Genomic DNA, 15,888 nt, shown 5'->3' with positions numbered 1-15,888 from the left:
TCGCCCTTTAACATCTTTTTGCTCTACATTTCCACAATTTGTACCATTTATCAAATATTAGTAGAATCTATCAATTAATACAATATTTGGTCAATATTTGAGGAAAAAATATTCACAAATTTACTAACAAAAGACACCCTATCAATCTCCTCCACACCTAAACTATACGTGTTCTCAAGCATATCCAAACTTAGATGTACAATCAAGAGAGTAGCATTTCATAGCAAATCATACTAGCATAAACATTCTGCCCGCTTCCACGTCATAAGTTCCTTTCAACCCATGATGCTTGTTTGCAGCAACATTCAACTAACCCCTGCAATTAAACTTAGGAAATTCTTGCACAATGGGATTGATAACATTAACTGCGAACACTGAATGAGAGTCATTGGAATGTTTCATTTTATCAAAAAATATTAAAATAACTACTTTTCTATCAAATTCTATCGTAAGTGTACCCTTACTAACATCAATTTTAGTTTGGGCAGTACTCAATAATGGTCTTTCTAATATAAAAGATGATGGATTTGAAGAGTTAGCATCTTCCATGCAAAGCACATAAAAACCAGCTAGAAAAACTAATCTATCTACTTGAACTAAAACATTTGCAATTACCCTATCCAGATAAGCATATGTACGATCAACTAATTGAATTATTACCCATGTTTCTTTCAAAGGTTATAGATTTAGGGAATCATAAATAGGTTTGGGCATCATATTAATAGAAACCCTTAAATCTAGTATGGCATTTCTTATTCTAGAATTTCTCATCTTAAGAGGAATAGTAAACATACATGGATCCCTGCATTTAAGTAGTAATTTTCCTTGTAAAATCACTAAGATATTCTCACCTACCACAATTTGCACACTCCCTCTCAATTCCTTCTTGTTAACGCACAAGTTCTTCAAAAATTTAGCGTATTTTGGCACTTATTTGGTCATGTCCAACAAAGAATATTGATTGTCACCTTCCGAAACACTTCTAAAATCTCCCTTTCTTTGTCTTACTTCTTCAATTTCTCTAGCTTTCTAGGAAAAGGAGATGGGTTAATTAGATTTAACTTGAATCACAGGATTAGAAATTACCTTAGGGCTTGTATTCTTCTGTCCTTCTTCTTTAATCTCCTTTTTAATCTGATCTGCACTCTTAATCTTTGGATTGATCAACTTGGGTCCATCTATCTCTTTGCCACTCCTAAGGATCATAGCACTCACGTTCTTGGGGTTCACCTCAGGTTGTGATGGTAGCCTTTGGTCCATTTTGGCTTCTAGGTGATTTACCATAGTTGCCAATTGACTCACTTGATTTTCTAAATTATGTATGCTTGACCTCGTCTCCTGTTGAAATTGTAAAGTGTTAGAGGCTAATGTTTTAATAATATCTTTTAAAGAGTTGCCTAAATTAAAAGACACAGGTTGAGAACTTGAGAATTTGGTTGGTATTGAGACTTTTGAAAAAAATTTGGTTGCCTATTTCCTTCATAACTAAGGTTCAAATGATCCCTCCAACCCGGATTATTGGTATTGAAGTATGGATCATATTGCCTGCGTGGCACGTGCACATTACCAGCCATATTTACTTATTCGACACCCTCCTCTTGAAACATTGGACACATATCCACAGAATGACCTATATTTGTGTAAACCCCACACACCTTGGCTTGTTGCGAATTCCCTACATCCCATTGTTGCACAAAAGGGGTGATTTCAGATAATTGCTATTGAATAGATGAAGTATCTAACTCATTCACTGTACGAATAAGAATGTTATTGCAAAAACCAAATTATTATGAAATTTTGCCATTTTTTCGATCAAGTCCCATGCCTCTCTTGGGGTCTTATTCACCAGTGCTCCACCACTTGCAGTGTCAATGATGTTTCGGTTAGATAGATGAAGCCCTTTCTAAAAGTATTGGATCAGCAATTGATCGCTTATCTGATATTGTGGACATCTGGTGCACAATTTATTGAATCATTCCCAGTACTCATAGAAGGATTCCCCACATTGTTGTTAGATTCCGCATATCTCCTTTCTCAAACTTGTGGCCTGAGAGGTAGGGAAATACTTTGCTAAAAAATTCTTCTTCAACTCCGTCCAGGTTGTGATACTTCCAGCGGGCAAATAGTACAACCAGTATTTTGCAAAATCCTTGAGGGAGAAGGGAAATGCCCTCATCTTTATCTGTTCTTCAATAACTCTAAGAGGATTCATACTTGAACATACTACTTCAAAATCTTGCAAGTGTTTGTGGGGCTTCTCATTTGGAAGACCATGAAAAGAAGGTAAGAGGTGAATTAAGTCAACTTTTAACTCAAAAGAAGTATTTTCATCTAAATTTGGAAAAGTGATACATATTGGCTGTAATTTAAGCCAAGAGCAGCCAACTCCTTCAGTGTCCAATTATTGGTCATGGTGATTGCTTCTCCTTCTAAATCACTCAAGTAATCACTTCAAGAATTCACCAACTCAATCGCCAAATTAAACCTTGGGGATTCAGTAAACGATTGCTCCTATTTGTGTTTTCTAGTCTCTTTTCGTAGCCTATGCACTATCTTCTCAATTGCAGGATCAAAGATTAATTCATCTGTACGAGAAGAACGAGGCATAAAATAGAAAAAATATTAGAAAATAAAATAAAATGAACTTAAATAGAAACAAATAAACTAACACCAATCCCAAGCAACGGCGCCACAAATTGTAGATGTCGAATCTGTTCAATAATAGAAGTCCTACTCAAAAAAATATTAATTTTGTATATAGTAGAAACTAGGGACGTCTTCACAGGGATTAATAGGGCTGTGCATCGAAATCAAAATCAGTAAATCAGAAATTTGAAATCGGAATTTAATTTTTTCCGACTGAATTCGATTTCGAAATGGTCAATTCTGATTTCGAATTCGTTACCGAATTGAATTCGGAATTCGGTGGATTCCGAAATCCACCAAATTCCCTTTTTTCCCCTCTTTTGTTAAAAAACGAAAAAACCTCTTCTGCTCACCACAGGCATATTTGTCCCTATTTGCATAAGTATACCATCCACAAACATGAAACATCCAGTCCCTATGAAACAACAGATGCATCTTCCACTAATTGTTGCCGTCTATCTGAAAACTATCAAGATTACTATGATGTCAGCCCAACATTCAAACAGCAGTACCACTATCCTTGCTTGAATTGTTTGTTTTCTAATTACAACCTTGGTGATTCCTACATAGTCGACACCTCCAAGCTCCAGCAACCCAGAAAAGAAAAAAAAGGGGCGGAAGAGTTTGATGTAGAAACAAAAAGGGGACGCGTACCTCAATTTGTCCAACTACATCACCCGGAGAACATCCCTGCATGCCACTCCAGGGACGGCACACGTCATAGCAAAGCTGTGAGGGCCATCACTCTGGGACACACGTACGACGCTAGGGCCGCCAAACAGGTTATGGAATCCTCCAAGCGCCTCCTCATAAGCCCCACCTAAGAACATTTCCAAATTGTATCCCCCACCACTACCACCAATGCCTTGCAATTCATGGGGGGGCAAGCTTGACTCACCTCCAATAAACTTGTCGACCTTCCCATCACTATCACACGTCAGGTCCGACAATATTCCCCTCACTCCAGGCTTGAAGATGAAGGCTAACGATGGCTTGAAGATGAAGAGTGAAGATGGCATAAAGATGTCTGTCGGGCTTGAAGGTGAGAGACGATGGTGGCGGAGGAAGGCGGAGGAGGGCGTGAAGATGGCTTGAAGGTGAGATAGAGTCAGGTGGTGGAGGTGGTGGTGGTACAGGAAGGAAGATGAGAGACGATGAGGAAGAGGCGGCTGAAGAATACAAAAGTGTTAACAGATTAGGGTTTTTGCAATTTCAATTATTAGATATATCGTTATTAACTTATTATGTTATATAATATATATTATATATGTATTGTTGAAAAATAAAAACTATTATATTATATATAAATATTATTATTCAAAATCGAAATACCATTTTTGATTTCGAATTCCCCAGTTTGAATTCAGTAATTCCAATTTCAAAAAATATATTTTCAAATTCGACCCGATTTCAACTAATTCGAAATCGGAAATACCGATTTCAGTTCCGAATTACCGAAATTCGAATTCAAAATTCTGAATTCAATTCGAAATCAGTCTCGAAATCGAAATTTTTCGACTTTGCACACCCCTAGGGATTAAAGAGAAATTTTCTTTTATTTAGAGTAATAATTATGAGGGGATTTTTAAAAAAATTAAAAATAGCTAATTAACTAATTATAAAAGCAATTCATGGAAAGAAATAGGAATTAAATCAATAATAAACAAGATTCTAGCCAAAGGTACAACTTTTTAGATATGGTTCACACAACTGATCATCGATGTAAAAATAGTTCAATTACTCATTAATAGATTAGTTATAATCATCAACAAACTCTCACAGCTAACTTTTCCTTACTTTATTGATAGGCACAATACAACCATTAACTATTTTCTTAACCAAAAAATAATCCTAAGTACAACCATAGAATTTACTTTTTTTATTGCATTATAAACTAGAAAATCCCAACCCGAACCAACAAACACGCTATAAGAGTTTGTCTAATTTAGATCATATGTTTCTCTAACATGAAACTAATCATGCTAGTTACCATTAGTATTAACTAATCAAACAATGATGGATTTAACTAGTTAATATGGTAGTCAATTATTAGGTTATTTAGAATTTCAGGCCCCTTGGCATTCAAACAACAAAACAATCATAAGAAATTAAATTAGAAAACATATGAATATCAATTAATTAAAAGAAACAATTATAAATCAATTTGATCACACAGATGTTTGGAACCGTATCTTCAAGTTGACTTTTGATTGGAAAAGAAAATTAGTTGTTGATCATGTAGAAAACTTCCAATGCAGAAGATGGAGTATTACAAAGCCATCTCGTCCCTCTCACAAAAGAAAAGAAAGATAGATATTTGTTTCTTGCTTGGAAGTAAAGAATCAATAGCCGGCCGCCCTTATTCCTCACAAATCTCCTAATTTATTGCTATTGAGATAAGATATACTTCCTAATTGGAAAAGGAAATCCTTAAAAGATAATGTCTATTATTTACTAATTGAATACTCTATCTAATACGGGAAGAAATCCACCCAATCTTCAGCAAATCGTCCGTTCAGGAATTCGACTTGAATTAGGAAACTTCTATGTGCAGGAAAATCCCTAGCTTTTTGGACTTGAAAGTAGAACTTAAATGCTCCCACACTAAACTGTGCATAGGCCTTCTAGAAAATCGCCCTTTAACCTCTTTTTACTCCACATTCCTACAATAAGCACCATTTATCACACATGAGTAGAACCTACCAATTAATACAATATTTGGTCAAAAATCCAAGAAATACACCTTATTTGTAAATAAGTGGAGGTATGGTGTAAACAAATTTAGATAGTGCAAAATGTAAACAAGTAGTAATGTGGTGTAAAAACATAAAAAAGGGTCTAGGAAAAGGATTTTTGAAAAATTTGAAGACACCATTCAATATTGAGTTGAATTTATGCGTATCGTTTCACCTATAAAAAAGTAATTTTTATTTTGAAAATTAAAATCCTTTAATTAGAAAACTCTAAGTCTTTGGAAATTAGAAAAATGAAGAGCTACATTTGTGAGGAGGGAAGGTTGAGGTTTTACCTTCAACCATCCTTTACACCTCATAAAATCGGTTGCAAGTTTAATTTTATTCTTTTAATTTTGAGACAGAAAATGTATTAATCTATTGTAGACAAATAACATGCATTTAATTAGCATCTAAACATGTAAAAAAACATGCTTGAAACTTAAAAGTGAAATAAAGTAAAATAATAAATTCCCAGACTTTCATTGGAAAAGCCAATGAATAATGTACTTTTGACCTACTTGAACACATTGCATGATAATATAAGTAATTAAGGTGAAAAATAAAAGAAAATAAAGGAAGAGGACAAAAGAATAAAAATACAAGAACCTACCTAAATTCTAATTAAGCTAAAAGTTAACTAGATAATGGCTAAGGACCTAACTGAAAACACCTATAATAAAATTCTGGGGTCAAATAACAAAACCTAAAACCCAATGGTTAATTACCAAAAAAGAGAAAAATGAGGGACTTATGGTACAATTCCATAAATATGTCATCTTCTCCAAGCGAAGTGAGCCTCAATGGATTGCTTGGATGGGACATTTTCTTCTTCACAGGGAATTCGTTGGGAACGAAAACTGCATTTCCAGCCAGCACACAGCACCCACACTAAAATTCACATAAAGTAAGAGAAGAACAGCAAAAGCAAAATGAAAAATCCAAATCCAAAACTTGGTCAAATCTCTCTCACTTGACTGCTGAACTCACGGGCTGTGGATGGCGTTGGACAGGCCGGAGTTCCTCCCTTTAGCTAAAAAACAATTGAAGAGCCCAAACTCCTCTTTCATAAAGATTGAATATATTTTGTAAGAATTTCATATAGATTTTGGGCATAATGATGATTGAATATATTTTTTGTTACATTTTATCAAACAGATTTTGGGCATAACAAAGATTGAATATATTTTTTCAGAAATAATCAGGCCAAAATTTTGTAGAAATCTAAAATAATTCAAAACCAGTCATAGATTGAAATTTCAAGATGCATTCAGGGGCAGAGATTTAAACCAAAGAAACGATATATCACTATTTTCACAATTTTAGCATATAAATAGGGAAGAGAGGTTTAGGAAATGTTGGCAAACTAAACCAAGTCTAGAAATATTTATTTATTAGTTTTATTGGAGTTAGAGTTTTAGTAGTTGTGTAATTTAGAAATTTGTATTTTATTTGATAATTTCCTATGCAAGTCCTAACAAGTCTAGTAGATTATAAATAGAACACTATTTAAGGTATTTTCTAGAGAGAGTCTAGAAGAGTTTTTCAGATTTTCTATTGTGGTGTGACTTTTTTCATTATTTGAAATTTTAATAATATTGTGAATTGAGTTTATTATTTTCTTCTTTCCCATATATATTTTGAGTGTTTGTTTTATCCTTTTAATTCTATTATCCTGCATGCAGTGACTATTGTAGAGCCCAAAGAGTATAGAAGAGTTTTTAGATTTTCTATTATGGTGTGACTTTCTTCATTATTTGAGATTTCAATAATATTGTGAGTTGAGTTTATTATTTTCTTCTCGTCTACATATATTTTGAATGTTTGTTTTATCCTTTCAATTCTGTAACCCTGCACACAGTGATTATTATTAAAACCATAAAATTTGGATTTTACAATTGGTATGAAGTGCCAGACTACGACGTTAGTCCTGGGCATTTCCGCTGTCAGAGAATTAGGACACAATGTTGCCAAAAAATATTCAGTTAATCGAGTTAGACCATAAAGTTTGGTGTAGTTGGTGAATAATTCAACCGTAAGATTGGTCCAAAAATTGTTAGATTGTTGCAAGTGTGATGACAGAGATTGGAAAGGAATCCTGTCAAATTTGTTGATTGCTACAAATTGTCAACTTGAAGGATTTAATTGGTCAATCAATCAGGGAGGCCAGGAAACTTGACAAAAGGGAGAGAAAAATTTATTCAGGTATATGAATTATTATATAACGGTAAAATATTATAGAAATGTGATTGATGGTGAAAAATTTTTCATATTGAATCCTATAAGCACAAATTGACATACATACTTTGGCTGGATTTTAACAGTGAACAAATATTTCAAACAATGTAATTTGGATAATATTCTTTGTTGGGTTGATGCAAGTTAGTTGCCAAAACATGTTTTCAAGAAAAAGACACAATTATTCTTTCAAGTGATGTGTAAAACAAGGGCAGGAAGTATCTACAAAACTTTTTGTTCTTCGTACTAAATACCTTAGAGATTTTGGAAAGATATTTATTGTGTTTTGCAGACAATTGAGAGAAATTATGCTTTCAAATTGAAGTTTGGTTGTTGGTATTGATTTGTGGATTTTGAGAATGATAGATTTTTTGATGATATGAGTGATATTGAAAATATTGAATCAGTTGATAGTTTTGATTTGCATACCTTATTTAGAGATATTGGGAGTGATGAATTTATTAAAGAAAAATAATGTGATAATTTGATAAAGGAAAAAGAAAAGCCTGATTTGGTATATGAAGAAAAAACAATTGTTAAAAATTTTATTGGTTCAAACTCTCTTCAAGATGATGGAAAGATCTTTGATTTGATAGATACGAATTTCATCAGAGTTCAAAAATATTTTGCTCCAAAAGAGTTGATTGACAGTATGAAAATTTTTTATGATTGTGGTAGTGGTTATTTTGAATTATTTGGTGATGATAATTATGGCAAGAAAGTAATCTATGATTTTTTATTTTTTGACACTTACATTGGTGGTAAGTATGGTGATTCTAGTAATGAATGAAATTGTATAAGTGAGTACTTTAACCAAGGAAAAATTGCTGAGAAATTGTTTGCATAATACAAAGTGCATCTGATGCCACGTGTAAAGATGAAGCTAATAATTCATAACAAGATGGAGTTGCATCTCAGCGATATTGCGACAAAGATTTGTATAGAGATTGTTGCTCAAAATGGTGTTGGACCTGTCTTAATGGAAAGTTTGGTTTAAGGGAGGTAACGTTGGCAAACTAAACCAAACCTAGAAGTATTTATTTATTTATTTATTAGTTTTATTGGAGTTAGATTTTTAGTAGTTGTGTAATTTAGGAATTTGTGTTTTATTTGGCAATTTCTTATGCAAGTGGTTTCCTTCCTAACAAGTCTGGTAGATTATAAATAAGACATTATTAAGGATGTTTTCTAGAGAGAATCTAGAAGAGTTTTTCGGATTTTTTATTATGGTGTAACTTTTTTTATGTTGTACTTTAATAATATATAATTTAATTACTACATTAAGATCTTGGTTTCTTGTGTTCTCTTTTTTGAAAGAAGGCATATGGAAACATTGAAAAGTTATGTGGAAAACAAGGCTCAACCAGAGGGTTGTATTACTGAGCAGTACATAGTACAAAGAATGCTTGACATTTTGCTCTATGTATCTAGAAAATGTTCAGACAATATTCAACAGACCTAAGCTCAATAATGAAAGAGTGGAAACCACTGGTCAACCATCAATATTTTCATGATCGTCCATTTGGAGGGCCAAAATGGGGTTATCTACCTAACTCGAAGCTAACAAAAATTCACATGTTTCTATTGAATAATTGTGATGAGATTGAGAATTATATAAAGTAAGATCCTAACCTTAAGTCCATACCTGTGTTGCATATATTGATATGAGACCTATACCTCTTTTTGGTTATTCCTTTTTCTTTTGTGATAGTGGGCACAAACAAAAATTGGAGGCAGAGAGTATTGATAATTTGAGCAAAGGCATGATAGAGAATTTGAAGCCTAGTTCAAATACCGTGTATACTTTAATTTATAAAATTCAGTTTACTATTTTTTCTCAATATAGCAAATAACTTGTTAATTTGCCCTTGGCCAGGTTCTACATGGTGTTGAACACTGCCATGATGAAATCCGAGTATTAGTATTTGGTTTAGATCTGTTGGGCTTGCGAGTTCAGCCCATATGTTGGACCAATCATAACAAGTCCACATGTTAATGCATTTGGTCAATTTTGACCAAAAAAAGTAGGGAAACCAAGTCTTGTGACTTAAGAAATCAACAACCGAGGAATTAAAAAAAAAGCTTAAGCTGCCACTTTTCCTTCTAAGAGAGAAATACAAAGAGAGAGAAAAGAGTGAATTAGCAGAAAAGAAACTGGAGAGAGAAAATTTCAAGGTCTTGATTGGAGGGTGATTTGAAACCCAATTGAAATGAAATTTTAACCACATGATCCTCTCGTTGAGCTCTACCCATCTATTAGTTCAAATTTTGGATTTTCTCTTCGTTTGGTAACATCCTTCCAAAACCACTTTTTGAACTATTTTACTTGGTTGATAATTTGGGAGATGAATTTGTAACTATTTTACTTGGTTGATATTTGTGATATTGTTGTCATTCGAATATTTCAGATAGACCTGTGTATTCCCATTACTATGATAGTGAAAATTTTGTATTGGACTAGATCCTGTGATTTTTTTCAAATCGGGTTTTTCACATTAAAAATCTTTGTGCTCTATGCCTTTATTTTTTCTGCATATTGTTATTACTGTTGATATCGTTGTTTGGTAATTTGATTTGTTCCTATTTTAACTAGTACTTGAGAAAAGAGTAATTTGTCCTGAGTTAACTTTGATATTATGTATCTCCACCGGTACCCCTTTTCCAACAAAGTGGTATCAGAGCAACAAGGTTGGGCTGCTCATTTGTACTAGTTAAAATGGATAATTCAGATAGTTGTTGTATGATAAAATTGAATGCAACTAATTATTCGATTTGGAAGTCTAAAATGGAAGACTATTTATATTGTAGAGATTTGTTTGATCCTATTCTAGGAGATAAGGGTAGACCAAGTAATGAAAAGTGGGGTGCCATGCACAGAAAAACTGTTGGTAATATTAGAAAATTGATTGGTTGGAGTATTTTCTAATACTTTGCTAATGAAATTAGAGCTGATGTATTGTGAAAAAATTTAGAAAGTATGTATGAAAGAAAGACCGGTTTATATAAAGCTTTTTGTCTAAAGTAGATTACTTGGATGAGATACAAACATAGGGCAGATATGACTGAGCATCTAAGTAATTTTTAGGGTTTGATAAGCCAAGTAGCTATGTTGAATCTGAACTTGGATGATGAGGTGCAGACTTTGCTATTATTCAGCTCACTGCTGGATAGTTGGGAGACAATGGTGATTTTGATTAGTAATTCAGTTCCGAATGGTGTGTTGACCATGGATATAACAAAAGATGCTGTGATGAATGAAGAACTCAGGAGGAAGGCACAAGAAATTGTGAATGAATTCTAGGCCCTAGTGATAGAAAAGAAAAAAAAGAAAGGGGAGAAGTAAAAGCAGAGGACCCACAACAAGAATGACAAATCCGAAGGCAAGTTTGAGTCATGAAAAAATTATGCATACTTTTATTGCAAAAAGAAGGGGCATTATAAGAAAGAGTGCAGAATCTTAAAATGGGAACAAGCTAAGAAAAAGAGGAAAGGCAAGGCAAAAGAAAAAGATGATGAAGAGACTATAGCAGTTGTGACAGCTCATGTATTCTATGATGATGGTCATGTAAATGTTACCTGTCATGATAGTGATTGGATAGTTCATTGAAGTGCATCCTACCATGTTACCCTTTACAGACATTTCTTCTCAACCTATACCAATGGAGACTTTGGCTATGTTAGAATAAAAAAATGAGGTCTCGTGCAAAGTTATTGACATGAGAGACATATATTTGGATACAGATACCGGGTGCGGTGCCAACTAGTTTTGAAAAATGCTCGATATGTTCCTGATATTCACCTTAATCTTATTTCTACAGGAAAGGTTGATGATGAAGGCTACCATAGCTCGCAAGATAGAGGCCAATGGAAGTTCAACAAAGGAAATCTCATTGTTGCTAAGTCAAGTTAGGGAATGGAGAAGTGAATGCAGTTCATGATTCCTCCATTGATCTTTAGCATAAACGACTTGGGAATATGAGTGAAAAGGGGATTTAGACACTTGGTCGCAAGCAGTTCCTACCTGAAGTTAGAGGTAATACACTTAAATCTTGTGTTGATTACATTTATGGGAAACAACATAGACTTGCATTTCAAAATTTTTCTCCATGCAGAAAATTGAATCCGCTAGAGTTGGTGCACATTGATGTCTGCTATATGAAAGATAGGTCTCTTGGTGGTGCTGTTTATTTTGTAACTTTTATTGAAAACTTTGCTAGAAAAGTTTGGTGTTTTGTTTGGAAATCTAAAGATTAGGTTTTGGATATGTTTAAAGATTTCATAACAAAGTTGAGAGGGAGATTGGCAAGCAGTTAAAGTGTGTTCGTGCTAACAATGGTGGTGAGTACAGGGGATCATTTGAAAGCTACTGCAAGTCCCATGAGATTAAATTAGAAAAGAAAGTACCCAAAACTCCTCAAGAGAATGGAGTAGCAGAAAAGATAAATAGATCCATCATTGAGCAGGTTAGAGGTATGCTTTCCAATGATAAACTACCAAAATCCTTTTGGGGTGAGCCAATGAGGACTGTAGTTGATTTGATTAATCTTTCTCCATCACTGTGATATTCAGAGTGCCATTCAATTTTGTAAGAATTCTATATTTCACTCTCGATCCAAACACATTGATGTGAGGTATCATTGGGTTCGGGATGTATTGGATTCCAAGTTGTTGACATTTGAGAAAGTTCACACTAATAATAATGGTGCTAACATGCTGATCAAAGCATTGCCTAAGGAAAAACTCTTGCTTAGTAGACAGGAAACAGATTTGGTGGAGCCCCTCAAATGAGTTGGAGGGGGAGATTGTTGGGCTTACGGGTCCAAACCATTTGGTGGACCAATCATAACAAGTCCACATGTTAATGAGTTTGGTCAATTTTGACCAAATAAAGTAGTGAAACCAAGTCTTGTGACTTGAGAAATCAACAATCGAGGAATAAAAAAAAGTTTCAGCCGCCACTTTTCCTTCTAAGAGAGAAAAATGAAGAGAGAGAAAAGAGTGAATTGGGAGAAAAGAAGCTAGAGAGAAAAACTTGAAGGTCTTGATTGGAGGGTGATTTGAAATCTATTTGAGACAAAATTTTAACCACGCAATTCTCTCGTCGAACTCTACCCATATACTGGTTCAGATTTTGGATTTTCTTTTCGTTTGGTAAAACCCTTCCAAATCCACTTCTTTGACAGTTATAATTTGGGAGATGAATTTGTAGCTATTTTACTTTGTTGATATTAGTGATATTGTTGTCATTCGAATATTTTGGGTAGACCTATATTTTTCGATTATTGTGATAGTGGAGATTATTTATTAGACTAGGTCCTGTGATTTTTCCAAATTTAGGTTTTCCATGTTAAAAATCTTGGTGTCATGTGCCTTTTTTTTCCTACATATTATTATTACTATTGATATTGTTGTTTGGTCATTTGATTTGTTCCCATTTTAACTGGTACTTAGGAAAAGAGCAATTTATCTTGAGTTAATTCTAATATTGTGTGCCTAGATTGGTAGCTCTTTCCCAACAAGATCATAGAGTTAGCACATATAATGGTTGCATTGTTAATAGGTATAGGTTTCTCACCAAAAGATCGTGAAAGGCAATGGAGAACTCAAGACAATGATGTTGTAGTGAGAGGTGAGCATGATGACAATATGATTTATTTTTATGATGTGATAAAAGAAGTTATTGAAGTAAGATGCTGGCTCGGAAACAAAAAGATTCTTTTATTCAAGTGTGATTGATGGAAGACAGATGACAATTTTGGAAATCAAGTGGACAAAGATTGGGGTATCACAAGAATCAATTCATCAAGACAATGGTATGAAGACTAGTTGTATGTCCTTCCAGAACATGTTGAACAAGTCTTTTATGTGAGACCCCGTAATTTTCTCATTTTTTGGGTTTTATTTTATTTACTGGCATGCTTTCTGCATTTTCTTTAGTAGGAACATTTTCCAAATAATTTTTATGAGTTAATATAGTTTTTAGATGATTTTCCTAGTATCGATTAGTTTTTGAGAAAATAAGAGTGTATATTGGACGTGGGACCCGCTAGTGCGGAAAGTTCGGTAAAATTCGGCCAATTAGGTTAAGTTGTGTATACCGGATTTAATTTAGCAGGTACTAAGAGATAATTAGAGGTTACCTTAAATGGATTATTGTTGAAGAGACAAAAGGATAACCATGAACAAAAAGGGTGCTAGGTGGCACTTTTCTATTGGTCATGGACTTTGACCATTTTACTTTACCTTTACCATATAACAAAATTGACCCAAAATCTCTTCTTATTTCTTTCTTGTTGGCCGACCTTCTCACAAGGAGAAAAGAAAAGAAACTCTCCATAATCTTACCTCTAATCTTGCCTAATCTCTCAATTAAACCATTTAATTTTCAAATTTCTCCATAAAACCTCTTAGTTTAGTGAAGTTAAGCTTGGTTGTGAAGTGGTTTGGAAGATTAAGGTGCCAAGTTGCTTCTTTTCTTGGGTTGTTAAGGTGAGTAGTGAAGGAACCCCTCTCCTCCATCTAATGATGTTTAATTCATGATTTGTGGTAGGTTAAAATGTAATTTTATAGATTATATCTTGATTTTGGTTGAATTGGTGAAGTTTTATAATTATTGGTGATTTTTCTGTTTTCCTATGATTATTATTATGTGGTCATGTATGATGATTGGAAATGATATTTAAGGAAGCTAGAAGGTGGGAAAAGTGGTTAATTGCAGGAAATTTCTGCTTTGGAAAGAAATTTGGAAAGTTAGGGTTTCATTATTTTACATTCTGCCCGGCACAGTACCTCATAGTTAGAGGCCGAATTAGCCTTGGGTTAAAACATAAAAGTTGTAGGGAATGATATTTTAGAGATGTCTACAAAATTTCAGGTCAATCGGAGTAACGTAGCTTATGAAAAGACTAAATTACCCCTGCTGCCTTGTTTCTACCCGAATTTGATAATTGCGTCTGTGATTGGCTAATTTGATTGGGAATGCTTCTGATTTGGTTGTTTATGTCTTCTGAAAAATTTTAGCCTTGTATCTTATCTTTTGGATGGCTTTAGAATCACTTGATTTGGACTTAGGTAGCCTGACTTATGATGTTTGAACCAGAATGCGGTTGGTGAACCTGTTTTTGCGGTTCTGGTTTAGTATAGTGAATTTTTAACCTGAGTGCATGAGAAACTGGGCTGAGTAGCCTTCTTCAACATTGTAACACTATCTCTTAGCTTTGAAACGGTGTATCTTGTACCTCCATCCGATAATCGTAGTGCCAATAGTGCCAAAACCGCAAAATGATGTCAAAAACTGTTTTTATGGTTTAGAGCTTAACTTTCATTTCCGGACTTTTCCCTAACTTGAATTGTACTGGTACTACTTGGAGCTTACTGAACGGCTATTGAAATTAAATTGTGGTGTGTGTACCTTTGGGTTTGAATAAGAAAAATAATGAAGCCATAAATGGCTGGAAATAGGAAAATGCAAAGGGCGTGCTGTCCAAATTTTCGCTCAAGGGCTAAGCTTCTATTTGAACTTGTATATTTTTGTTTGGCAAATACTATACCCGTTTTCCATATGATACCTTTTCTATTTGAATCTTCAAATGTTTATTTACTACTTCATACCAAAATATCGAGGTATGACCTAAGGTTTTCTCAGTCGAGACATGTAGGCCATAATACCTACTTGAATGTATATTGATTTTTAACCACATAAACGATTCCGAAAATAATATTTCTGAGCCTATCTAGTTGGATTCCGACTTGACTTTGATTGAAGTGTTTTCCATTGGAACTGTTATAATCCTTTGAGTTTGGTTTATGACACCCTAGTTATTTCCGTCCACAGATCCAAATGGCTTTATTTTCACTTTAAAATCACCTTTATCCGTTTTACTCGTAACTAGTCTAGTTCCTTGATTCCACTTACTTGTTGTGCTAGATGAATTGTAATATTCTTTCTCGTTGAATCATAGGTTTTCTCAGGGACCGAGGGTAAGATCCGATAGGACATTTTGGACATTATTTTGCAAAATTCGGTGAGTGTTCCTTGTTTGTTATATTTTCTTGGCTTATTGGCTTGTTATTTTTGATTGATAATGTGTTAAGTGCTTTCAATGATTGTTAAAACGAGTTTCTAGGCGAGTGTGTATTTTATCGCACTCGACCTAAATAAATGTGAAATTTTCAATGATTAAATGCTAGTTGCGCATGAATGTAAGCCGTTTGGCTGAACTGGGCCCTGCCCCTTGTTACTGATCGACTCGAGCCAGAAGCGGACTCGGTC

General features: G+C 34.1%; 1 protein-coding gene and 1 non-coding gene across 2 annotated transcripts; one reads left to right on the top strand and one right to left on the bottom strand.

Moving 5' to 3' along the window:
• The first annotated feature begins 1,934 nt into the window (after positions 1-1,934).
• Positions 1,935-2,041, top strand: LOC113736103 (small nucleolar RNA R71). The gene has a single exon (XR_003459597.1). It is a non-coding gene; the product is annotated as a small nucleolar RNA R71 (small nucleolar RNA).
• Positions 2,042-3,314: 1,273 nt separating this feature from the next.
• Positions 3,315-3,665, bottom strand: LOC113735884 (arginine decarboxylase 1B, chloroplastic-like). Its single transcript, XM_027262854.1, has one exon. The coding sequence runs from the start codon at positions 3,663-3,665 to the stop codon at positions 3,315-3,317; it is 351 nt and encodes a 116-aa protein (XP_027118655.1).
• Between the last annotated feature and the right edge of the window lie 12,223 nt (positions 3,666-15,888).

The sequence above is a fragment of the Coffea arabica genome, chromosome 3c (genome assembly GCF_036785885.1).
Source record: "Coffea arabica cultivar ET-39 chromosome 3c, Coffea Arabica ET-39 HiFi, whole genome shotgun sequence".
In the NCBI taxonomy this organism is placed as follows: Eukaryota; Viridiplantae; Streptophyta; class Magnoliopsida; order Gentianales; family Rubiaceae; genus Coffea; species Coffea arabica.
This window is presented reverse-complemented; position numbering and strand designations above follow the sequence as displayed.